The sequence below is a fragment of the Balaenoptera ricei genome, chromosome 15 (genome assembly GCF_028023285.1).
Source record: "Balaenoptera ricei isolate mBalRic1 chromosome 15, mBalRic1.hap2, whole genome shotgun sequence".
Taxonomy (NCBI): domain Eukaryota; kingdom Metazoa; phylum Chordata; class Mammalia; order Artiodactyla; family Balaenopteridae; genus Balaenoptera; species Balaenoptera ricei.
Window position 1 is genome coordinate 49848601 of NC_082653.1, and position 25869 is coordinate 49874469.

The 25869-nt window shown below is 49.5% G+C and overlaps 1 protein-coding gene across 5 annotated transcripts in view; it reads left to right on the forward strand.

The window, feature by feature from the left end:
* BFSP1 (beaded filament structural protein 1) overlaps positions 1–25869 on the forward strand; it is a 66770-nt gene that overhangs the window by 32654 nt on the left and 8247 nt on the right. For 3 of the 5 annotated variants that reach the window (XM_059896581.1, XM_059896583.1, XM_059896582.1), the window contains 4 exons: positions 1672–1732; positions 13284–13379; positions 16262–16354; positions 19899–20006. In XM_059896581.1, coding sequence (XP_059752564.1) covers positions 1712–1732; positions 13284–13379; positions 16262–16354; positions 19899–20006 — 318 coding nt within the window. In that variant the 5' untranslated portion in view covers positions 1672–1711. The remainder of the gene's footprint in view (positions 1–1671; positions 1733–13283; positions 13380–16261; positions 16355–19898; positions 20007–25869) is intronic. The other 2 variants (XM_059896585.1, XM_059896584.1) reach the window with 2 other exon arrangements.

A 25869-nucleotide genomic window follows, 5' to 3' on the forward strand; every position in this document is an offset into this window, starting at 1 on the left:
GAACCCGTGGCATGGGTGTGCAGGGACACAGAAAGCGATGCTTTGTGGGTTGGGCTGAGTGCTAATTAGGATTAGTTTCAACTACAAGTAAACTCCAAATTGACATTGGCTTATCCAAACAGAAGTGTGTTTCTTTCTTGTGTAAGGTCTGGACTAACAGTTTAGTATGGCACCCTACAATATTCAAGGCCCAGAAGGCTCTGTGTGGTCTTCAAGAAGGTGGTATCCATGTTTCAGGGGCAGGAGGAAGGGATGCAGAAGGACACACCTACACCATCTCTTACCGAAGATACCTGGAAGGGGCCACAGACATGCTTACATCCCATTGGTCAGGACCACACTAAGCTGCAAGGAAGGCTGGGAAATGCAGTCTCCCTTCTAGGCAGCCCTGTGGCGACCAAACATGACGGGCTCTAAGTCCTATTCGAATGGATATTGGGGGCAGCTTGCAGGGAAAGAGGTCAGGGGTCATTTGGGAAGGGGCTTTCTCTTTTTCTTCAGGGGGTGAAATTCCCCCTAGAAGGAAACTCGTTCTGACCAGAATGATTTCTGGGGTCTCTCTGCTTCCTTGATCTTTACCATTTTTTAGAAGTCCAGGGAAGAAGTCGACTAGGAGAAAAAAATACACCTGCTCCTAGTATCTGCTGCTTTATTAATCTTGTGTATGTTTAACCTTGAGGGTGTCCCTGCTCTACCCAGGCAGCATGGTGTGGCTGTCAGGACACAGTTTTGTTGTCAGACTCACATCTGAGTCCTGCACCCCTCTCTTAGTTTGGAGTCCTTGAAGCCGAGCCTGAGAAAGTCGCTTATTTGGGAGGTGGCATCAGGGAGCACCAGCTGGGGAGTAAGGAGGTCAGGCAGGAAGGGAAGGAGCCAACACTGAGTGCATCATCCGGCAAGTTACCTGCATGGCCACTGGAGGCCACCTGCGGGGTGGAGAGCACACCTCAGTGGTCCCAGCTGAGGGCCAGGGAGCCGGGGTGTGTACGTACCCACTCGCCCCGTCAGAGCTTGCAGGCTGCTCCCAGGGGCACTGACTCTCTGACCCGTCCAGCCTGCCCTGCCTGCCACCCCACAGGAGGCCCTTGGTGTGCAGGGCAAGGCCTCACAGATGCAGGTGAAGTGCCAGGAGCACCTGCGGAGGCCTCGGGCCAGTTTCTCAACCTCGGTTTCCTCATCTTTCATGAGGGAGTAACAGGAACTGCTGTATTCCAGGGTTTTGTGAGGATTAAATGGCGTAATCCAGAAAAGCTGACACATGATGATAAATACAATAGGATAGGGTATCCGGACCAGGTCAGGTTAGTGGTGTTTGATGTAATAGATCGTTAGTACAGCCTCCCAGTCTCTGTGCTGCCGCTGCACTTGGGGTACAGGTGTGCTGGGATCTGATTCCTGCATCTTTGGGTGGCTGGGAGGGGGCGCTGGGGGGTTGGGGCTGGGACTCCGGGCTGGGAGACTCCTGCTCCATCTATGGTGCCACTGGCGGCACTTCCTACGTGTGCCGTGATGTGGAGAAGGTTGGGAAGGAGTGGCTCCGAAATGCAGCATCAGCTCCTGCTTCCCTTAATGAGAGGGGGTAGGACTCAGGTTAATTGAGTGCTGATTGTGTGACCACACGTACCAGATCACGGAAGCTGCCCAACTCTCCCTTCTGTGTCCCATCTGCAGGTATGAAAATGAGTGTGAGTGTCAGCTGCTGCTGAAAGAAATGCTCAAACGGCTAAACAAGGTGAGCTGAGCCCGTCCTTGGGTTTGAATAGATTCACGACAAAGTTGAGCTAAATGGCTGAATGATTGTTTCACACACTGCCTCTTTGTGTTCTTTCAGGATTTCCCTATTTCTTTTGCTGTCATTCTCCTTCTTTCTTAAAAAATTTATTTTAATGAGGTATAGTTGATTTACAATGTTGTGTTAATTTCTGCTGTACAGCAAAGTGATTCAGTTATGCACATATATACATTCTTTTTCATATTCTTTTCCATTATGGTTTATCACAGGATATTGAATATAGTTCCCTGCGCTCTACAGTAGGACCTTGTTGTTTATCCATCCTATATACACTAGTTTGCATCTGCTAACCCCAAACTCCCAATCCATCTCTCCCCCACCACCCTCCCCCTTGGCAACCACAAGTCTGTTCTCTATGTCTGTGTGTCACTCTCCTTCTTGACTTTGTAATTTCAACTAAATCTTTGTGAGTGAATGCACACACCCACACACACTCCTCTACCATAAGCTAAATGAGCTCGTGAGAGATCCCTAGATGGTTAAGCTCATTGGTTTGCTTGGCTATCAAAATGGGCCAGCGTTACAGAGACTGGCTGTTGTTTGCACCAAACTTAGGAGGGAACTTGCTCTGGGCAGTGGTTATTTGGATGCAATGCTACCTTATCCTGTTGGCTAAGAGTCTTGAGATTACTCCTCCCCAGAGAAAGTCTCAAGAGAATAGAGGATGAAATTTCCTTTTACCCTCAAGCTCCTCACTCTTGAAACATGAACAGTCGCCATGTGCGAGGCTCCAGGATTCTTAGCTTCTTGCTGGAGACCCTCCTGCAGAGGTTGGGTGTAGTTGTTCTTCGCAGGGGCAGTTTCCTTCTTTGGATCCTCCATCACCATCCTAACTGATTGGATTTTCTCCTGTAGCCAGGAGAACTTGACTACCAGATAGCAGAATAACTGTGGACCACAGAGGTTGGACAAAACCAGGGATGGCAAAGAGCTATAAGCATTATCCTTTTCTGATTATTTCAGAGCTCAGATGTCAGAGGGGAAGGACCTATGGGAACTGGTTATTTGAAGGGTTGCTTGTTCAGTGTACCTGGCTGCCTTCCCCCTTCCCCATTCCCCACCCCTAACCTCATTGCTGATAAAATCCATCACCCTTCCCTGCTGCGCCCAAATGTGGCCTTAAGATTCTTCTCCACCTGGTTGCCATATGATCCAGCAATCCCACTCCTGGGCATACATCCGGACAAAACTCTTATTCAAAAAGATACATGCACCCCATTGTTCATAGCAGCACTATTTACAATAACCAAGACATGGAAACAACCTAAGTATCCATCGATAGATGAATGGATAAAGAAGATGTGGTATTTATATACAACAGAATACTACTCAGCTATAAAAAAGAATGAAATAATGCCAGTTGCAGCAACACGGATGGACCTAGAGATTATCATACTCAGTGAAGTAAGTCAGAAAGGGAAAGACAAATATCATATGATATTGCTTGTATGTGGAATCTAAAATATGACACAAATGAACCTATCTATGAAACAGAAACGGACTCACAGACATAGAGAACTGACTTGTGGTTGCCAAGGGGGAGGGGGGTGGTGGTGGAGGGATGGATTGGGAGTTTGGGGTTAGCAGATGCAAACTAGTATATATAGGATGGATAAACAACAAGGTCCTACTGTAGAGCACAGGGAACTGTATTCAATATCCTGTGATAAACCATGAAAGAATGTGAAAAAGAATGTATATATGTGTATAACCGAATCACTTTGCTGTACAGCAGAAATTAACACAACATTGTAAATGAACTATATTTCAATAAAATAAATGAAAAAAAAAATAAGATTCTTCTCCACATGGAACCCCAGGCAACTTCAGACGGTCAGGGTTAGCTCAGGGTTAGCTCGGAATGTTTGCCACTAATTTCCTGGCTTCGTCCAACGTCTGTTGTCTAGGATTATTCCGCTAGTCGGTGGGAAAGTCAGAACTACACTCTAGGGACACTGAATTTTGCTTTGTGTATGTTACTGACTGTATGATATTTCTGTGAGCATCTAACGTATTGTCCAACTCGGGACACTGTGTGAAGGAGATGCTGTCAGTAATTACGCAGGTCGATTGTTAGAAGCTGGACTGTCTCAGGCCAGTGGAACAGATGGGCACACAGAGGTGAGCACAGAGATGGCGGGGAGGGGGTCCTGCAGGGAAGCCCTAAGCCCACAGCTCATGACTGGCCGTGTGCTGAGCTGGGTTGCAAGGACCCAAGGCCTGCTGGAAGTCTGAGGATTGGGGCCTTATTAGCATTTGACCTCACCCAGCTTTCAGCTGACACTTGTGGCTCACCCCCATTTGTGTTTTTGGTGGCGATTCCAGGCTGTCAGGTGGGGCCACCGTCTTGTCTATTGGCCGAGGCCTTCAGGAACAGGGGCACCTGACACCCTTCACCTTTAGGTGCCAGTTCAGCCCCTCCGCAGCACCACCTCGTTTTGCTTTGTGACTATTTGCCCTCCCTGCAAGCAGGGCTCTCTCTGGACTGGGCCCTAAGGTTGTTGCTCACATGGTGCCATCCTGGGCATTCCCTGAAGAAGAGAGAGAAAGAACTTAGTCCTTCTTTTTTACCTTTGGTGGCAAGTGACACTGGATTTAAAAACAAGCTCAAATCTCTGGTTTTTTTTTTTCCTCTCTTACTACAAAAGCAATGCCTATTCCCGGTAGAAAAATAAGACAGTAGAAAGAAAATGAAAAATAAGGGAAAGGCATCCCACCATTTCCCCCCGTCATACTGTGATGTAGCGTGTGGACGATTGGGGTATGAGTCCCGTGAGAACGTTACGAAGGTTCTGGGGAAAGATGGGACCAAGCATGCGGGCGGGGGCAGCACAGGCATCGGCGTGGCTGATCCCGGGTCCAGGGAAAGACATTTCTCCCCACAAGGACTGTGCCATCCAGAACAGGAGGGCAGCCTGCTAGCAGGACCCTTCACGCTGTCGCTCAGTATCTGTGAGGCTTCATCTCTCTGAGACTCAGCTTCTCCGTCTGGAAAATGGGAGCAATGCTAGTTCCCACCACCAGAGGAGCAGGTGTCTGTCTGCATGCCTGGTGAGAGTTAAATGACATAATAATGCACGTGACCTGCCTGTTACAGTTGTTATTACAGGTCATATGATGTGATGGATGCCAGCTTAGTTTTCTCGGGAAGGGCCGCGTACCCCTGGAGGAGTGGAAGTGCACGGAGGGACAGCTTTTTCATAGCTGTGAATTTATTTTTATGACTACCTTTTCTCTAGAGCAGGTGACATTAAAAAAATAAGTTTCTTTTTAAATGCATGTCAATAAACATGAATCAATTTGAAAAAAATACGGGGTGAGTAATAGTAGAAGATTTTGGATGTAGCGGAAATCACAGACACAGGATGCAAATACAGTGAATCGGGAGGTCCCTGCACTAGCTCACGGGAGCCTCGGAACAGCCTTTTGGATTTTGTTTATTTTACCCTCAGATGACCCGGTCCGATCGCCCCTCTGTCAGGGGAGAACTCACCCTTGCTGAGGCTAAACGACTTCAGAGACCCACAGCCCACCCGCGGCAGGTGTGGGCAAGAGCGAGGTGCTCTGGGTCCATGGCTCGTTCTTTCCCTCCCAAGGACGGTCAGGGAACCGCTGTCTCTCAGGAGATAGACACAGAGCCGGAGTCTCTGGGTGAAGATGGCCACTTCCCACTAGATGTTGGTGCCCTGTCCATCCCCCCAGGCCGCCCTCAATGTCACATAGAGATGCTGGGCCCGCTGGCAGCTTCCTGCATCCGTCTGGCTTGGGAACATCTGCAGTCGCAGGGGGCACGGTCCAGAAGTGTGGGCATTAGCACCCCAGGGGCGACCCTCAGCCACTGGGGGACAGGAGGGGGTGGCTGAGTCCCTGGCTGGCCCACCCCTCGTCCCGACAGTTCAGAGGTGAGTTTCCCAGTCTCCTGGGGGGGTCCCCAGCAGGACTGAGCCCATTGCCCACAGTGGGAACCCGCTCATTCCACACCTTTATTGGCTTTGTTCTTTTCCCTGTGTCACTACCCCACCCCTTCCGGTGCTCCTGGGATTACCTCTCAAATAAGGGACCCCTTCCCAGTCCCTGCCTCGGGGTCTGCTTCTGAAAACTCACATTAAGACAGCCCCTCAAGGGTCAGCCAGCTGGACCTTCAGGTTCTCTGTCCACTGAGACGGTCACTGGAGAAGAAGGAGGTGAAATGGTACAGTAGAATTCACATCTTGTTGGCTGTCGGTCATATCATTGATTTTAGTTGACAAAGCTTTGAATATCTACAGACATCACATCAACTGGGTTTTTACTGTCAACGCAGCCTAATGTCCGTTTCCTTTGGTCCCTTTGGAAGGGATTGATCCCTGGGTGTGGCCGTGTGAAATGGGGTACACTAGGAATCTCTGACCCAGTCTTTGAATCTGGCTTGGAAAACATCACAATGTATGGACAGGACTGGTTGCCACCATGTTCATAAAGCTGCCATCTATGTATACTGCCCATGTAATTAAACCTCCAGAACAGAGTGCCTGTATTTTTAACAGCCAGATAAGTTAAAGCAAGCCACTCCTCGCTATGCACTTTGAAATGAAATAGATTCCTCAACATACTACTTACATACTCGGGCCAAAGTTATTCAGATTTTCAGCCTTTGGATGTGGTAAGCATTCCTGGTGACTTTTATTTTATCTTTGTCCATTAACATTTTTTTTTGTTTATTATTCTTAATTTTTTATTGAAGTATAGTTGGTTCCCACTATTATATTAGTTTCAGGTGTACAACATAGTGATTCAGTATTTTTACAGATTATACTCCATTAAAAGTTATTAGAACTGATGACTTTTTTTTTAAAAAAAAGTATTTATTTATTTTGGCTGAGCCAGGTCTTTAGTTGCAGCATGCAGGAACTTTAGTTGCAGCACGCAGGAACTTTAGTTGTAGTATGTGGTATCTAGTTCCCTGACCAGGGATTGAACCTGGGTCCCCTGCGTTGGGAGCACAGAGTCTTAACCACTGGACCAGCAGGGAAGTCCCTAGAACTGATGACTTTAAAATATTTGGGTTTGGCTAATCTCTAGGACTCATTATGTATATCGCCAATTTGAAAATGATGTAGGTGCTAGTCGAATGCTTTCACCAGAAAACAATTTTAGGAAATACCTAAAGCTGCCGTATGTGCTTTTCCGTGTAAGTCGTGTATCTTAAACGTGTCTGGAAAGGAGCAAGAGGCAGGGGAGTTCAGGGGGTGAAAGGATGGGGCACGAAGCTTTTGATTTCAGGGCTACTAGCCTTCATACGTCCAGGAATTCCTCTGAGGCTGGAAATGAACTTCTGGAGAAGAGGAGAGCCATCTGGGGAAGAAGAGTTTAGGAGGAGGCTGGCGGTGGGCGGCTGGAAGAACAGAAGGCAGAGGAAGCGTGAGGAAGGATGCAGAGGGTGAGAGTGGAGTCGAGGAAGGCGAGGTGGTGGGAAGAGGGAAGGTGGAGGGTGGAGGGACGTGCCCAGTTCCTCCAGGTCAGCGTGAGCCCTGGAAGGAAAGCAACTCTAACATTTTTGGAAAGGTTTTTGGCGTCCAGGATTGAAGTAGGTGTTTTTTTAAATCAAACCCTAATTAACTAGAAATCTTAATGAATTTGAATACCCATTCTTTAGCAGTTGGTATTTTTGGTTTTTGTTTATTTTTTTAGTTGGGCTGGATTTGGGGCTGCGTGTGGATACAGACAGTTGGGTTTTTAATGGATTTCCAGCATCTCTGTGACTGGGTTGGCAAGGCTGATTTTTCAAGGGTATATTGGGCTCTAGTTATTTCTTCAGTTACTTTCTCAAAAATCGTCTAGGCCAGCGGTTCTGGAACTTCCTGTGCATCAGCGTCACCTGGAGGGCGTGTTAAAACACAGATTCCTGGGCCTCTACCCCAGAAATTCTGATCCGGTAGTTCTGGGATCCACCAGATTTTTTACGTTCCTATTCATTTCCAGATGGTGTGGTCCAGGGACCACACTTTGAGAACCACTGGCCTAGATGAAAACATACACAGTATCAGGGCTGGAGTGTTTTCTAAAATTAGAATATTGGCCCAGAGTCTCGATTTGGAAAAATCTAGACGCTTCGGCTGGTGGAGCTTTTGAAAATGCAGCTGACAGCATCCAAAAGCATAATAAAAACACAAGCGTCTACACATTTCTGAGTTCTAGTGCAAACAAAAGAAAACACTTCCAAACGAATTCTTCTCCCCGTATCAGCAACTGCACATTCCAGCGGCAGCTACTCACCTTTGGGAGTTTTCCCGGGCAATTTATCAGATGATTGTCTTCAAACCAAGAGAATGTGCTTGCAGAGCATCTGGTTACTCTCTCTTTTAAGGACGGATGTGGGCTGGCCTGTTACTATCACTCTTTTAAAGGTTGGCGGATGGGACCTAAGAGTGGTTGTTTGGCTTGACCCTGAGAGGGAGGTGGGGGACAGACAGCAAGCACCTTGCAGGACAGGGTCAGCACTCAGCCCTCAACTCCTGGCTAGTAGAGGGAAGATCGCATTCCCATTATCTCCAGTTAACCTCTGTTCACTAGCTGAACGGCCCACTGGTGCGATATCTCCCCATCCGTGAGGTGAGACTCCAGTTTCTGAGCTGCGTTTGTCAGAGTCCTCGGGTTCCGTGGATTTGCTGAAGGGCCTCTGAGGGAAGAGGGTTGCCAGCCGATCGGCGTTCCTGTCCCCCCGTCATGTCCTTCAAGAAGCACATCTCTGCTTTCCTTCTGTATGTTGGCTTCCCTGGGATATTTTGTTTGAAGGATGACACATGTGGCTTTAAAAAGTTTGAGGACCAATGACCTTTAGGGTCCCTTCTATTTTTTTTTTTTTAATTAATTTGGTTGCACCGGGTCTTAGTTGCGGCTCGAGGGCTCCTTAGTTGTGGCATGTGAATTCTTAGCTGCGGCATGCATGTGGGATCTAGTTCCCCGACCACAGATCGAACCCGGGCCTCCTGCATTGGGAGCATGGAGTCTTAACCACTGCGCAACCAGGGAAGTCCCAGGATCCCTTCTATTTCTAAAATCTTGAGTGTTCGATCCCTTTATAAGTAATGACACAAAAGGTCCTTGAAACCTCATTTTCAGTTTTTCAGCTCCGGTAATTGTGTATCAATTGTGGATGAATTTTTGGTAAAAATTAAGATGTTTGAGAATTCCCTGCCCCATTCCATCCTCAGCAGTCTTGAGGGGCCGAGAGTGGGGCGAGTAGGAAAGCATCCCGAAGGTGAAGGTGAAACTCAGGTCTCCACCCAGCACTGCCTCGCCTCTGCCCCGGATTTAGCCACACCCACTCAGCAGTGTCCCATCCCCAGAGCTGAGAATCACTTTCACAAGGAACCACCGTGCCTCAAGGGGGTGGGGCTGATTTTCCTTCCGGTCAGTGTGGTCCTAGGAGGATTGTCGGCAAGACGACAGTCATGTGACCATGTGGGCCAATCGCAGCTCTCTCTCAGAGATGTGCCTTCTGGGGGCAGAGATGAATGCCTTTGGAGCTGGGTCATCCCAAGGGCAGTGCCCTGGACCCCAGCTGCTTAGATTGCTGGGACTGCCCTGGTTTCTGTCCTTCCCAAGGCCTGTAAATTACCCAGGATCTATCTGGTTCCTCAGCCCTTTCCCACTGCTGGAAAGACACCCAGGCTTTCTTTCCTTCACCATGTCTCTCATGAAGGGGCTTCCCCAGGCTTATGTGACAGTCCTGAGTAACTCAGAAAGCCATTCACCAGGACCTCCAAGGGGCCCCCCACCTTCCCTGGGGCGTTTGCACAAGAGTATCAGTAATGCTCTGCTCTCCCGGGGGCTGGGGGGGGGAGTCGGGCAGCACAGGTCTTGAAACAAGGACAATACTGTTGTGTTTTCATTGTACTCTGTGTGACCATCCCTGTGACACAGGATTTGAGGACCCATCATTAAGCCCCCAGGATGGTAAACTCCTGAAGGCAGAGCGTATCAAAAGTCAGCAACTGGTTAACTCATTTATCAAAAGAATGAGCCCAGAAGCTAAAACACCCAAAGACGGATTTCACATTATTTTAGTTCAGAGCCCTGTACCTGGAGACATGCATCCCTTTTAATAATTTGGTTCATTCTTTTACTTCTGATTTAAAAATAATACTTCAGACCATGGGTGGGTCCCTTAAAGGGTGTGATTTTCGCACATGCTGGGCAGCTGAGCCTGGACAGCGGAGGCCCAGCTCCAGGGCTGAGAAGTGGGCGGCACCTCGGGGAAAGCGTGCAGGAGAGTCCAGGGGCTGCGAGTGAGGAACCGGCTCTGGGTCTTGGGGTCCTTCCCTTCTTCCCTCCCCACCTGTTTGCCCAGTGTTGGCATCCTTGGTATCCATGAAGGGATTTCAGAGTCTTCAGGGGAAAGGATTTGGTAACCGGAAATTAGAGGCTGAAAGGGCTGTGGGATTCCCCCTAGAGCAGGAGACACTGAGGGAGACAAGATGGTCCACGTGTCTAAAATCAGTCCTCTAGACCTTCCGTGTCCAGCGCAGGGGCCACTAGCCATGTGAGGCTGGGGAGGGGTCAAAATGCAGAGTTCACATCGATGTGATGTGTTGTGAGTGTGAAATACATACTAGGTTTCAAAGACCTAGCCTGGAAAAAAGGAAAATATCTCATCAATAGCTTTTAAAATGTTGATGACATGATAAAATAAGATTTTGGGTATATTGGGTGAAATAAAATATATTGTTAAAATTAATTTCACCCGTTTCTTTTATTTGATGGGGCTACTAAGAAATTTAAAATTATGCCTGAGGGTTGGACAACGCTGTATTAGAATAACATTTAATTAAAATAATTTTTTTTATTATTATTATTATTTTGGCTGCATTGGGTCTTTGTTGCTGTGCGCAGGCTTTCTCTAGTTGCGGCGAGCGGGGGCTACTTTTCATTGTAGTGCACGGGCTTCTCATTGCAGTGGCTTCTCTTGTTGTGGAGCATGGGCTCTAGGCGCGGGGGCTTCAGTAGTTGTGGCGCGTGGGCTCAGTAGTTGTGGCGCGTGGGCTCAGTAGTTGTAGCTCGCGGACTTAGTTGCTCCGCAGCATATGGGATCTTCCCAGACCAGGGATCGAACCTGTGTCCCCTGCATTGTCAGGCGGATTTTTAACCACTGCACCACCAGAGTAGTCCCAACTTATTTAATTTTTGCTTGCATAAACCTACACAAAAGGCATGTGTGAAGGTACATTGCTAACTATTGCAAATTGATCAATCTGATCGAGCACAACTCTTAAGTTCTTTAAGATAAACTCTGAAGTTCTCTTGGGTAGGTAAAATAGTTTACCCATTTTGAGTACCTATTTTGAGGTTTGAGTTGGGTGAGGGTTAGCCGATCCCTGACAATCTGGCTGAAGTTTCAGACCAAATTCACGTGAATGGATATTTATTAAATAAGCCTTTATTCTGATGCAGTCCCCTAAGGTTCATACAGCCTCTTCTCCAGGCTCCATGCAGTCCCAGATCTCTGCTGTTTTAGGTGCTAAGGCAACACTTTGCATGAAAAGCTCATTCACGGCAGGTGATACAATAGGGTCAGGATTCTGGTATCCTTGCTGTCAGCATCAGACAATCATATCTCCCTACACCAGCGGTCTTTTACAGGAACGATTATAAGGAATCAAGTGCCTTTCCGAAGAGTGCAGGCCTAATGCCTCCCTGGAACCTAAACGCTATTAGTACCAGGATGGCGTGTGTCTCAAAATATCTTGGCCTGTCCACATACCTTGACTGTCTTAACACTGTTCACGCAGTGGTAGGGAGTATCTTAAATATTTTAGCAAACCACATTTCTACCTCTGTCAGTGAGAGCCCATTGCTAACGTTCATCATGCTTTTTAGCAAGTCATTAGGAAGTCAGTAAAAATTCACTTAGCAGGCCCTCAGGTATTGGCAGGTGGGCATGGCAGCAGGGGCAAGGAACTTGGACCTGTAACATCTCGCTGAACTGTTGAAGTATTTAAGTCAGTTCCAGACATCACAGCACTATCTTATGAAGAGCACAAACACTTACTCATACCTATTTGGTTGATCCAAACAAGATCAATGAGATATGGGCTTCCCTGGTGGTGCAGTGGTTAAGAATCCACCTGCCAATGCAAGGGACATGGGTTTGAGCCCTGGTCCGGGAAGATCCCACATGCTGCGGAGCAACTAAGCCCGTGCACCACAACTAGTGAGCCTGCGCTCTAAAGCCCAAGAGCCACAACTACTGAGCCTGTGTGCCACAACTACTGAAGCCTATGTGCCTAGAGCCCGTGCTCCGCAACAAGAGAAACCCACGTGCAGCAACGAAGACCCAACGCAGCCAAAAATAATAAATAAATAAAATAAATAAATTTATTGAAAAAAAAGATCAATGAGATAAAAGTTGGTGAATTATCAAAAAGTTTGTTGAGAACATTCAATCTTCTGTCCTAAGTGTCATTTCCAACTTGAAAGGAACAAACACTATTCACCACAGCAATCATGCTAAAACATGAATTTTATGTTGAAGATACATGGCCTCAAGGTGTCAACAGTCCTTGGGAGAAAATTATTAAAATTAAGGTTTCCTATCCCATAGGTTGTCTTTTCACTTCGTTGATGGTTTCTGTGCACAGCTTTTTTTGAGTTTGATGTAGTCTCACTTGTTAATTTTTGATTTCGTTGCTTGTGCTTTAGGTGTCATGTCCAAAAAAATCATTGCCAACGCCCATGTCAGGGAGATTTTTTCCTGTTTTCTTCTTGGAGTTTTTGTTTCAGTATTAAATTATTTAAATCTTTAATCCATTTAGAGTTCATTTTTGTGAATGGTAAGATAGGGGTCTAGCTTCATTCTATTTTATTTGTTTATTTTTAATTTTTATTGGAGTGTGGTTGATTTACAGTGTTGTGTTAGTCTAGCTTCATTCTAAAATAAAGGTTTCAGTGTTAAGGGAAAACTGTTTCTTAGTCTTAGAAACTCAACTCACTGATGATAGGATATAGAACAAATATAGATGTAACTTAAATTTTAAGGTTATCAGTATATAAATATACTCTTTCTCCCTGATCTTTCTAGATAAAGGCTTCTCAACCCTGGCACTATTGACACTTCGGACTGGAGAATTCTTTGTTGTGTGGGGTTGTCCTAAGTATTGTAGGATGTTTAGCAGCATCGGTGGCTGCAACCCACTAGATGCCGGTAGTAACACACCCCCCGCCCGCCCCTGCCCCGGCCCGCCCCCGCCAAGTGGTGACAATTAAAAAACCCTCGAGATTGTGCCAAATGTCCCCTTGGGGGCAAAATCACTCTCGGCTGAGAACTACTATTCTAGACCAGGACCAATGGGCTAACCCAGTGCTTGGCTAGAAATGCAGAATCTCAGACGCCCTCCCAGACCCAGCAAACAAGTCTGCATTTTGGTAAGGCCCCGGCCGATGTCACACGCACGCCCGTGCTCTCCGCCCCCCGCCCCCCGCGGCCCCTCAGAGTCGATGCCTCTCACTGCAGGAGGCAGATGAAGCCCTGCTGAGTAACCTGCGCCTTCAGATCGAAGCCCAGTTTCTGCAGGATGACATCAGTGCGGCCAAGGACAGGTACAAAAAGGTAACCATGACCCTTCTGTAGCCCTTCCCCCCAGAAAACCAGTTCAGGGCACTCGTGGCTGAAAAAAATGGGGTGGCTGGGGTGGGCTGCCCTGTGTGCGGTGCCCCGAACCAAGCGGGGCTGGGCTGGTCGCTGGACGGCACCTAGTGAGCCAGACCTGCGGGGCTGTGGGAGGGGTGGCAGTGTGTGTGTGTGTGTGTGTGTATGTGTGTGTGTGTGTATGTGTGTGTGTGTATGTGAGTGTGTGTGCATGGGGGGGTATGTGTGTATGTGTGTGCGCGTGGGCATGTGCATGTGTGTATGTGTGTGTGTGTGTGTGTGTGCGTGTGGGTGTGTGTGGGGGATGTGTGTGTGTGGGTGTGTGCGTGTGGGTGTGTGTGTGTGCGCACGTGGAGGGTATGTGTGTATGTGTGTGGGTGTGGGTGTGTGCGTGTGGGTGTGTGTGTATGTGTGTGTACGTGTGTGTGTGCGTGTGTGTATGTGTGTGTGCGTGGGGGTATGTGTGTGGGTGTGTGTGTATGTGAGTGTGTGTGCATGGGGGGGTGTGTGTGTGCGTGCGTGGGTGTGTGTGTGGGGTGTGTGTGTGTGCGCACGTGGCTGTGTGTGCGTGTGGGGTATGTGTGTATGTGTGTGTGTATGTGTGTGTATGTGTGCATGTGTGTGTGCATGGGGGTGTGTGTGTGTGTATGTGTGTGTGTGTGTGTGTGTGTGTGTGTGTGGGTGTGTGGGGTTATGGGTCGGGGGGACCCAATATCTGTGCAGGACGTTACAGTCCACAGAGTAATTGCACACAGATCCGTCTGGATTAAGCTGTAGCCTGTTGACTGGTTCAGCTCAGAAAATGGAGAAAATGCAAAAGTCGTAATTTTTTAGCGCTGTCTCTGAGGGAACACATGGCATGCAGGGGCCTCCTCGCATGTAGCGCTGTGCTCTGCCCCCACCCCCGCCAGCTTCTCACAGGCCTCACGTTGCGGGGGCCTTGGTGTTCTGGAAAAGTCCAGCCCTGGAGCTGTGTAACCAAGGGCCAGTGGCCTAACCTCTCTGAGCTTCTTCATCTTCAAAATGCAAACGCCAGACTCTCCTTCCTGCACAGCCGTGTTATCTGAGCATAGACACCTGTGGGCCTGGCCATGACCCTCAACCCTCAGGGCTGACCTCTCCAGGGGGCCTGGCCTCCCTCCAGCTGCAGTATCTGTGTCTCTGCCCCAGGACGGATGTGCACTAGGCAACGGAGGGCAGGTCTGCCTCACAGGAAATGTTGGGGAGTTAATGCCCCCGGAGCAGCCTCAGCCAGGGATGGATGGAGTTGGTGGACACGTACCCCAGCTCCCTCTGCACCGGCTCCCAGAGAGCCCCGCGAGGACTGGTGCCCACAGGGGTAACTCACCTGATAACACAGGTGTCTCACCTCCCCACTCCACTGCTCACATTTCCCGGCATCTTTGCCCAAGCAAACTATTTGCACCCAGATCCTTCCCCCAGGGTCTGTATCTTACTCAGCTGGGGCTGCTATAACAAAGTACCACGGACTGGTGGCTTATGAGCAACAGAAATTCATTCCTCTCAGTTCTGGAGGCTGGAGCACCGAGATCAGCGTGCCGGCAGGGTTAGGTTCTGGTGAGGACCCTCTTCCTGGCTTGCAGACAGTTGCCTTTTTGCCATGCACTCACCTGGCCTTTCCTAGATCCGTATCCATAAAGAGAGTGACTGCCTTTCTTATCAGGGCACTAATCTCACCCTGGGGGCCCCACCTTCATGCCCTCACCTAAATCTAATTGTTCCCCAAAGGTCCCACCTCCAAACACCATCCTGCCAGGGGTTAGGGCTTCAGCACATGAATTTTGGAGGGACACAACTTTCGATCTATAACTGTCTGCTGCTGGGGAAACCCACACTGAGGCGACGTGAGGTAACATGGGTGAAGCATCTGGTACAACCTGGAACCTCGCAAGTGCTCAGGCAGCATCAGAGTCCCTTCCTGCCTCTGTGGGTGCCTGCTGCATTGTCTCACTGAATCCCAAAAAACAGCCTCAAGAGACAGTGTCCTAGGTTCCCTGTCAGCAGAGCCTGAGGTGCGTATAGGTGGGGTGGGGGGCAGGAAGGCGCAGGGGAAGGGGCTGAGCTGGAGTCCAGGCTCAGCCTGATCCCATGGGGGCTCTGGAGCGTGAATCGCACCACAAGCTTGGTCCCACCTTGAGGCAAGAGGGTTGGTCTTGTGTCCTGAGCCAGGAGTCATTGGTCCGGGTGGGGGATGGTGTGGCATTGGGGGCAGTTGCATAGCTTCCTGGCAGGGTGACCACTGTGTGGCCGAGGGCAGTTCTGCAGAGGGGGCAGCTGTGCTACGTCGTCAGCTCTCCGGCACGGAGCAGGCCCAGGTGATCTGCTGGTGAAAGGGACCAGGCATTGCCTTCAGGTTGTTAATCCCTCTTTTGTGGAAGAACTGGAGGTTTAGGAGGTTTGAATACCTTGCCTGAGGCCACATGCAGCTAGTGAGTGAGGCAGTCCCTACCGGACTGGCCACAGCCTGTCCTCTGAAGCACCGCCGGTGCTGCAGTCAGCAAGGTCCTTTGTGCCCTCCAGGGACTCTTTGTCCCCCATCGCTGATTTTCTGATAACCCTGCATCCAGGGCGCTACGGAGACAGCCACAAGGCAGCCACGGGACTGAAGGGAAGGTGACACGAACTAAGCCTCGGTTTATTCATGGAGCCCAGTGTTCTCATGCAGATTAAAGGAGGCATAAAGCATCCTCCGCACCCATCACGGTCTGTCCGATTTGTGGCGGTGGGACACGTGAAGGCATTCATCCCGCGGGTCACCTGGTACTGGAGGGGAAAATGTGGGGAGCTCAAGTTTTCATGAGAACGCTTTCCTCCCCCAACAGAATCTTCTGGAGATTCAGACCTATGTCAGCATCCTGCAGCAGATCATCCAGACCACCCCGCAAGCAGCCGCCATAACCAGTGGCATGAGGGAGGTAAGAACGGGAGCCCAGGCGGCTGGGAAACCGCACGTGGGGATTTGTCCTGCAGCCCCGGGGGCCCAGAGACCCAGGGAGAGGCGTCAGGTCACCCCCACTGCAGGGTCACGTTCAAAGTTCACTCTTCTGCTCTTTCACTCAGACGGTGAACGTGGGTATTTAGACATCTGGGGACATAAACTGTGCCCCTGACCATCTTCTTAGGTATTTCCTCTTGAGGATTACGGGCTGTCCTTCCTTGTCTAGTTTATAAGAAACTACCAGACTGTTTCCCAAGCGCTGTAGCACTGCTGCATCCCCACTGGCAACGGATGGGAGTTTCTGTTGCTTTGCTTCCTTGTCAACGCTGGGTATGTCGGGTTTTTATTTTGGTTTTGCCGTTTGCTACTCTAATAGGTATGTTGTGTATCTCGCTGTGCTTTTAACTTGCATCCCCTCACGCCTTAATGATGTTGAGCATCTTTTCATGTGCTTATTTGCCATTCGTATAGCTTCTTTGTTGGACTATCTACCCAAGACTTTTGCCCATATTTTTTTATTGGGTTGTTTGTTTTCTTATTCTCCTTATCAATTTGACCGTAATTTTGAATACAGAGAACCTCAGACAATTAGTGACTCTTATTTTCAAGGTCAGGCTCTGCTAGTCTGGGGCATGAAAACTCTTGGGAAAGGATAGAGGTGATTGAAGCCGATTTTTTAAAAAACTGGGATTTGGATGTAAAACCTTATTCCCAATATAATGTTCCAAATCCCTTCCTCACTTAGCTCTCTAGCAGGGCAACAGGATATTGATGTATTTTTTTCCCTAATGTGGTTTATGGGATTTTGTGATGCATGATATGATATTGTAAAAATAAACTGAAAAGGATGCAGATTAAAACAAAAATGTCATGTGTCCTTTCTCCAGAGGAGTGTTACGCTGGGACAGGGTTTTGTAGACTGTTCAACTGAGAAGACTCTGGGTTTTTCTGCAAGGATGACTTAGGACAGAAGTCTACCCAGGCCCACACCCTGGAGAAACAATGGGCTAGGGTAGCTGACTGCTTGATGTTTGTTTGAACCTAATTTTTTATGTCAAAGCTAAAGAAAACCCCAAATTTGCTTTCAGAGACACTTTTGAACCCTGCCAAGTAACATCTAAGAGGCAGGAGAGTTACTTTTTTGGCCTTGATGGGGATATTTTTGTCCACATTGCCCACCAATGACCCCAACTGAACTGGGGTTGCCGCTAAGGCCTAAAAAACAGCTTCTCCTAAAGCATAATTTTCTTTGTCAGAGACTTCTTTCCAGACACTTTATTTCTGTTTTGAAGACATTTTTCCTTTAATTCGTAGGTGTTTTACATCAGAGCACACTTTTAAAATCACATCATCTGTTCCCTTGTAACCCTGTTCTTCTGAGTTGTACTAATGTAGAGCCGTCTAGACCTAGTTTGATAGCGTCAGTGATCATCAGAGACCCTCAGCATCGTTGCCTGGGAGCTTGAGACAAATGCAACATCTGCAGCCCGACCCCCAGCAGACCCACTGTGTCAGAATCTGCATTTTAGCAAGATGCTCAGGGATTCGTGTGCACGTTAAAAAGCAGATTTAGAAAGAATCACATTCTTTATTAATCTCAGCTGAAAAATTCTACCTACGAGCTAGGTGGTTGCTTTCAGGTTTGCTCCTTTGACTCTTGTTACTGTCCTAGAAAATGCCAGTTGAGTTTGCACAAAGGATATGATTAGCATTGCTTCCTAGGAGCGCGGGGTTAATGTGTCCATAAAGCATTAAGTCAGTGTCCTGTAGCCAGAGGTCCCTGGGGCCACCCCTGTGGTCAAATCAAGCTGGGTTTATTATTCCCCACAGGAGGGGAGGGTGTACGCCGTGGATGGGGGCCTGCGCTGGCCTGGGTGCTCTCGGGGGGCGGGGGGCTGGTCTTATGGCTGAATATCCCCCGAGTCTGTACCTTGGAGGCCGAGGTATGGGGTGAGGCTAAGGCCGTGCTTGGTAACTAGGCATCACCACTTGAGGTAGTGGTCATTTCTGTGGTTACACGGTGGTCGCTTGGTCTGAGCTCAGACACAGTTGCAGAGCCGGTCTTGTTTCTGTCTTGTTCCCCTGGGATCCCAGAGTGACATCTTTGGATGTTGAGGTGGCATCGTCTGTAAGTTTATAAGGAGGGAGTATCATGCTGGGCGGGTTGGTTAGTGCCGGCTTCCAGCTGACAGCTGCCGGCTGTCTTCCTTCCTCTACAGTAAGTATCCAAGGGCCTCCTGTGCGCGAGGCACTGTGAGGGCACCTGTGGGTGGGCATGGGGAGGATGTAGTATAAGTAGGAGCTGGGTGGTGAGGAGAGGCGGGGCCAGACAAGCAGGCCGGGTCCTGGCGGGGAGGTGGGTGAGGGATTTGCACTGTGTCTGCGTCCATGCTGAGGCTGCAGGTCTCAGTTGGCATGTTTGCACATCCCATGTAGTGGTACCCAGGACGTGAGTCCCCTCTGCTCCCAGCTGTCCCCATGGCTGTGTCTTTGGGGCAGGGAGGTGGGAGCCGAGGCACAGAGAAGCAGGGAGGACAGAGACAGAGAGAGAAACAGACTGACAGACACAGGGAGAGAGAGACACACAGAGAGACGGAGAGAATGCACGTCTCCACTGAGAGACTCAGAAATAAACACACCATCCTTCGGCAGCTCTGTCCCCAGGCCCGTTCCTCCTCCCTCGCTCTCACTTTCTCTGTGTCTCATTGCTCTGGCCACTTTGCAGGCGGCTGCAGAGCAGGGGCACCTTCAGCGGGTGGCCGTGAACGTGCTGGGCTGTGACTCTGCCCAGTGGGTGGGGGGGGGGTCTCCGTGTCAGAAGGCGCTGCTCTAGAGAGGCCAGGCTCTCAGGAAGGGGTTTGGATGTTTCTGAATAATGTGGAGAGGCTGGTGGGAAAAGGGCAGCTGCTCTGCAGAGTGTGGAGAGGTTGAGGGTGGACCTCCTTCTGGAACATTCCGGGAGCACCAACCGGGCTTCCCCTGTCGCCATGGCCCCTGCTGTGTGCCATGGGGATGGCTCAGCACAGTTGGTGGCTCTGGCTCAGGGCTCAGACTTAGAAAACAAAGCGAAAAGGCAGTGAGTGGCCACGGTGGGCCCGCCTGAGTCAGCTTGGCTGCTGTGACAAAATACCATAGACCAGGTGGCTCAACCAACAGACACTTATTGCTTACAGTTCTGGAGGCTGGAAGTCCAAGGTCAGGGGGCTGGCAGATTTGGTCCCTGGGGAGAACCCCATCCCGGCTGGTAGACGCCACCCTCTCCCTGTCCTTTCCTTGCTGCCCACATGGAGGAGGGGGCCCTGGTGTCTCGTCCTCTCCTAATAAGGACACTAATCCCATCATGGGGGCCCCACCCTCATGACCTCATCTAAACCAACCCTCCTGCCAAAGGTCCCACCTCCAGATGCCATGCATTGGGGGTTAGGGCCTCTGCCTGTGAACTTGGGGGGACGTAAACATGCAGAACACAGCGGCCCCTCTCCTCCAAGTGTGAGCATGCTGAGTCTGGCTTCTTTGTGCAGGCGAAGCTCCTGACGGAAAGGGAGGTGGCCGCCCTGCAGAGCCAGCTGGAGGACGGCCAAGAGGTGCTCTGCCTCCTGCAGGCCCAGAGAGCCGAGCTGCAGGCCCAGGTATGCCCGCCCCTCCTGTCTGCTCCTCTCATTCAGGTGTCACGTGCCTGCAGAGGTGTGCACGCGTGCATCTAGTGCTGTGAATTCTACAAACTCAACACACCTGTGTCCTCAGCCCTCAGAGCCGCAAACAGCATCCCCAGTGGGGTGACCAGCTGTCCACTTCCGGGGACGCCTTCCTGCCCAGACCGGAAAAGCCCTGGGCCAAGGGGGGCAGCGGGTCCCACTAATTCGTGGCCCCCGGAGGTCCCCCACAGGCCCCCTTTGAGTCGCTGCCCCTCCCCCACCGAGGGTAAGCTATCCCCACTCCTGCATAACCGATCTGTTTTGCCCAGTTTAAGCTTGTTTTTGAAAATAAGAAACGGACATACGTTGGGGTTTTTACCCTACGCTCGCGCGAATCTGTGCTTCCTGTTTCTCTTCTCATGACCTAAACTCTCTCCTTTGGAATTTGACTGCAACCTGGGAGAGAGCGGTTGTGTTGGGATTTGCTCCTGCTCAGAATTTGTTAGTGGAAACTTTGCATTTCCACCCCACCCCTTTTCCTTTTTTGGTGAAGCTTAGTTTGCAAATGAGCAGAAAAGCTGTTTGCAAACTTGGCAGGAAAGCTCAGTCCTGTCTCTGTGGCCTTCCTTCGTGGTTAACGAGCTTCGTGGGTCACCCCACCCCCGCCAACCCTGTGATTCCTCGTTTTCTTTCTCTTGTTACTGTACACCGGGCCATTCTGATGGGGACGTTGGGTTAGAATATGCTTCTTACACTGTGTAACCATTTTTCCCAGATCCAAAAGTAAATTGACGTTCGGTTTGACAAGTACACATAAGGGACAAGAGAACAAATATTTTTTAAAAATCTGCCCCTCTAGAAAACCTAGACCATTAAAGGCTATATGTTACTTTGTCTCTATCCCACCAATGCCTGACAAGATCAAACCCTGCAGAAACCACATGAGATGTGGTGCTTTTGGTGGGTACACGGTGTCCTCCAGATCTCAGGACTTGAGTACAGAATCCTGATTCCTGCCCCACCCACTGCCCAGCCCCTCCCTGTGCAGCAACTCAGGGGCCATGGAGAGCGAACGGGCGCCTGGGGATGGTCCCCCAAGGCAAAGACCCCAGCTCAGGAAAGCGAGTACTGCCCTTAAAACGCGTCCTGCTCTTGTGACAAACCGCAGCTTGGGGACCAGATGCACCGGTTTGGTGACTTGGTGAGTGTGTGGTTTCCTCTGAGGCCCTGAGAGGGTGGAGGGAGGGTCAGGGTGTGTGTGTGTGTGTGTGTGTGTCATGTGTGTGCATGTTTTTATATGTGTGCATGTGTGCACGTGTGTATATGTCTGTATGTAAGTGTATGTGTATATGTGTGTGTATGCGTGTATGTGTATATGTGTGTATATATATTTGTGCGTTAGTGTATGTATATATGTGTGTATGTAAGTGTATGCGTGTGTGTAAAATATGTGTATGTAACTGTATGTGTGTACATGTGTGTAATGTGTGTGCATGTTTTTATATGCGTGCGTGTGTGTATGCGTGTGTATGTAAGTGTATGCGTGTATGTAACTGTGTGTGTACGTGTGTGTAATATGTGTGCATGTTTTTATATGTGTACATATGTGCACGTGTGTATGTGTATACGTGTGTCTGTGTGTACGTCTACATGTGTGTATATAAGTGTATGCGTGTATGTTTTTGTATGTGTGTGTACGTGTGTGTGTGTGAATGAGTGTTTGGAGAAGTGGATGCACACCCAGTCACGGTTCTAGACACCAGTGTTTTCCAAACCACCATTTACAACTCATTACTGTGTTGTAAAATGAACTCAGCAGAATCAACTGGCTTGAGAAAAGAAGGAATTCACAACACTAGCCTAAGACCGAAGAGGAAATGACAGGGTGCATGGCGAGTAGAGGCAGGATTTATTTTGTGAAACCTTTGTTTTAAATATATCTGTATGTGTGTTTAAGTATATAGATTTGTGCAAATACACACACGTACTTATATCTTTGTATGATGTCTATGGTTTGTGATGTAAAATGTGGCTCTTCCAGTGGCCGCGGCGATAAGATTGAAAACCTCTGCCCAAGAGACTGAGAAGGAGCCCAGTCTCCTTCTCAGGAGATGAGGGAGCCCAGCCTGATGTGGTGGGCACATCAACCAGTGAAGTCTGGTTCCAGGGCGAAAAGAATGCTTGTCTCTCTGTGGACACATGTGCATTTATTGACTATAAAATTAAGACGTTTCATAAAGGATTAGCCTAGTTTCTGAGAATATGAGATAAAGCTCTCTGCTTGGCCGCCTGTCCCCACCCGTAGCTGCTGCACAAAGACTGGCTTGTCTAACTTTGAGGTCGTTGTCTCTCTAACTGGTGGGGCTTCACTGTCTCTTCTGTGCCATCCCCCGCCCCAGTCCCCTGCCCAGCAGTCTGGTGAAGCCCCGGACCCTTTCTCAGAAAAATGTTAAAGGCACATAGCTTCTGTCAGAGGTTTAGGACTATGGGAGGCATAAGCTAAAGAGGCTTCTTTATTGTACTTTGGTTCTGCCCTTGTTTTTTGAAGGTTCTCATTTATACCTGGGGTATCAGAAGAAACATTTCAACAAAGTGTCTTGTTGGAAATTAATAGCCCCAGCCATCATCTGATGACTTTATTTCTTATCCCATTCATAATTAAAAGTTAGTAATTTGAAATTTTATATGTTTATTTTACATTCAAAGTCTTTGGTAAAGTCACATATTAAGGATGACTGAAATAATTCCAGAGGAGCTCTCTTGGAGTAGTTGTAGAGAAATGCATTTGAACTAATGTGCTATAAAACTGTAATAAAACGGAAATTTCATGTATTTGCCAAAATTCTGAGTTTGTAAAATTACCTTCATTTCTTTGGCATCACATACTTAACATTAATAATAGTAAAATAAGATATTGACATTTTCCATAAAAAAAAAAGAAAAATGTTAAAGGCATAAAATAAAGTACATAGAATTAAAAAGAAACCAATTATATTGAAACAAAATATTATCTGCCGAATTAGTTATCAAAATATTGCCAAAGCATTTCCTCTATAATAATATATGTGCTTATAATAAATAAAACCTAGCAGGGGGTCTGATGAAACAAGAGTCATATTAGTTTTCTCTTGCAGCCATAATAAATTTTCACAAAGGTCAGGGCCTAAAACAGCACTTCCTTGTGATCTTACGGTTCTGCAGGTTAGAAGTCGGGGCAGGCTTGGCTGGTTTCTCTGCTCTGGGGCTCACAGCCCTGAAATGAAGGTGTCGGCCGGCCTGGGTCCCCCGTATCTGGAGGTTCTTGTTGGGGGATGGGCCGAATCTGCTTCCTGTCCCGTTCCTGTCATTGGCAGAATTCCCTTCTGTGTGCCGCTGGGACCAAGGACCCTATTTCTTTGCTGGCTGTTGGCCAGGATTTACTCCAGACGCCGTCCACCTTCCTTGGCATGTGGCCCCTCCATCTTCAAGGACAGCAGTGGTGCTTCAAATCTTTCTCGTGCATCTAATCTCTCTGATTTCTGCTCTTAAGGGCCCGTGGAATTAGGAATAATCTAGAATAATCTCCCTGTTTTTTAAGGTCAGCTGAGTAAGAAGTTCCTTTGCCGAGTAACGTAATATATTCATGGGCATACGGCTAAGGGGCAAAGGTCATGGGGGGCAAAGGTCATGGGGGCCGAAAATCTGCCTAATTAGCTTGAATCAAAACACGCATGTGGCAGGACCCACCTGAGAGCTTCTGACTCAGTGGGTCTGGGGCGTGGCCCAAGAATTTTTATTTCTAAATTCCAGATGCTGCTGCTGGGCCAGGAACCACACTTTGAGAACATTGATGTAGGGGTGGGTCCCACGTTGGGCCAGAATATTCTACATCTCGGGCACCCGGGTTCCTGGCTCGGGGCCTCCATAGCCTTATTCACGAGATGTTCACGGCTGGCTTTTTGCTGATTTTAAAAGGCTGTCGTGACTTCCCAGTGGAGTAGCTGAGCTGAGCGTTCCAGGGGAGACTCGTCAGCCTAGCCCCTCAGCGGGGCCAGGGCCATGACTGGGGACATGGTGGGGGCCAGGGGAGGGGGAGCTCCTTGCAGCCTGAGGGCTCCAGCCGGCAGGGCTGTGGCAGCTGGTTCTGCCTATGGTTAGGGCATCTGATGCTTCTGGAACCCTCCATCGCAGGGTCCTCAGGGGGAGGTCCCGGAACCAGCAGCACCAGCGGCAGCATCACCTGGGGGCTTGTCAGAAATACTCGTTCACGGGCCCGTCCCAGGCCCACGGAACCAGGAACTCCGGAGCGGGCCCAGCATCTCGTTTAACAAGCCCTCCAGGTGCCTCTGCAGGCTCAAGTTTGAGAACGTTGGTCCACAGGTTGCCCAGGACCGCACCCACGATTGGAGCTGAATGTGGACCATACACGAGACTCCCGGGGATGGCACTTCTTCCAGGCGGACGAGAAGGGACAGGCGTTCTGGTTCTCTAAATTGCATCTGCTGAGAGTTTCTGTGACAGGAAAGTGAAAAAAGTCAGATTATTGGGAAAGTATACGCCTCCCAGGTGTCATTTCTCGTTAAAGTCCCTTAGCACCACCTGGTGGTAGGTTTTGGTAAGACAGCGTGTAATCGGTGAAGGACACTTGATTTCTTTTTCCTTTTTGAAATGACCTTGGATCCAAAGGAGTCTGGGTGCTTAAAGGGACTGAGGCAGGAGGTCACCTCTCCAGATGGGCTCACTGTGAAGCACTGGCCCGGGTCCCTAAGGACCATGCTGTGCAGAGGCAAGCCCTGCAGCTGTGCTGAAACCCTTATCTTTCAGCCGTTTCTGGCCAGCCCCATGCGAGGTCCGGGGAACACCGAGCAGAGCCTGGCCTGACTCCTGCTCCGGCCGCGCAAGCCCGGTGGGGAGACGGCTGTCAGCCGGATCTAGCGGTCCAAGCGGAGACACACAGTCACCTAGCTCAAGATGAAGTTCCGGCTGCCTAGAGGCCCACAACTTCCACCTGCTTCTTTCCAGCCGCCAGGGCTGTCTGTGGGCTGCTCTCTCCCTCTCTCCTCTCTGGACCCCTCCTGCGGATCCTGGCACCAGCGCCTCTGCTCCTCACTTCTCTCTCTGCGCGTGGCTTGGCTTCTGCAGCACCTGGACCGGCCCCACCTCCTCCTGGAAGACTTCCGTGATGTCCCCAGCACCCTGGGCCTCTCCGTGGGTTCTGTGACACCTTGGGCTTGTTCCTGTGACTGAGCCGCCTCCCCCTCTGGACTGTGGGTCCTGGAACGAGGGTTTCTTTCTCCCACAGTCAGGCTGGGGCTGGACGGCGTCTGAAGCCTGTGCCGAGATCACTCCCATCAGAGACGTTGCGTTAACCCCCTTTGAGCTGCTGAAAGCGGGGCTTTTATTGGTTTTCCTGAACACCTCACCGTCTGATGAATGGTTTTAATTATTGAGCTATAACACCCAGGTGCTGCGGGCACAGCCCTTTCCTGCTCACGTGGGAGAAAGCTAAGCTTTGATGAAAGGCAGTTGTGATCAGCTTTCATGCCCTCCTGCTGCCCGGTTGACACTGGGATCGCTGGACTCCAGCCATGCCAGCCTGTGACCCGCAGGCTTCGTTCTCAGGACTGCTCCGTGGAAATGGAGAGTCTTACGTGGGGATTCATCCACTCCGGATGGCTTCTTGTCTCTGAGATTTGAGCCTCAAAGGGGTCCTTTGAATTCCTTACTTCATGGAAGCATTTCCTAGAGTGTGTGAACGCCGGTGTGGGTAAGAGCCTGTGGCCACACCAAGAATCAGAGGCTGTGCCTCAGTATTTGACATCCTAGGAGACTGTTTGAATGGAGATAATTTTTAATGAGGAACAGAAACCTGGTCAAA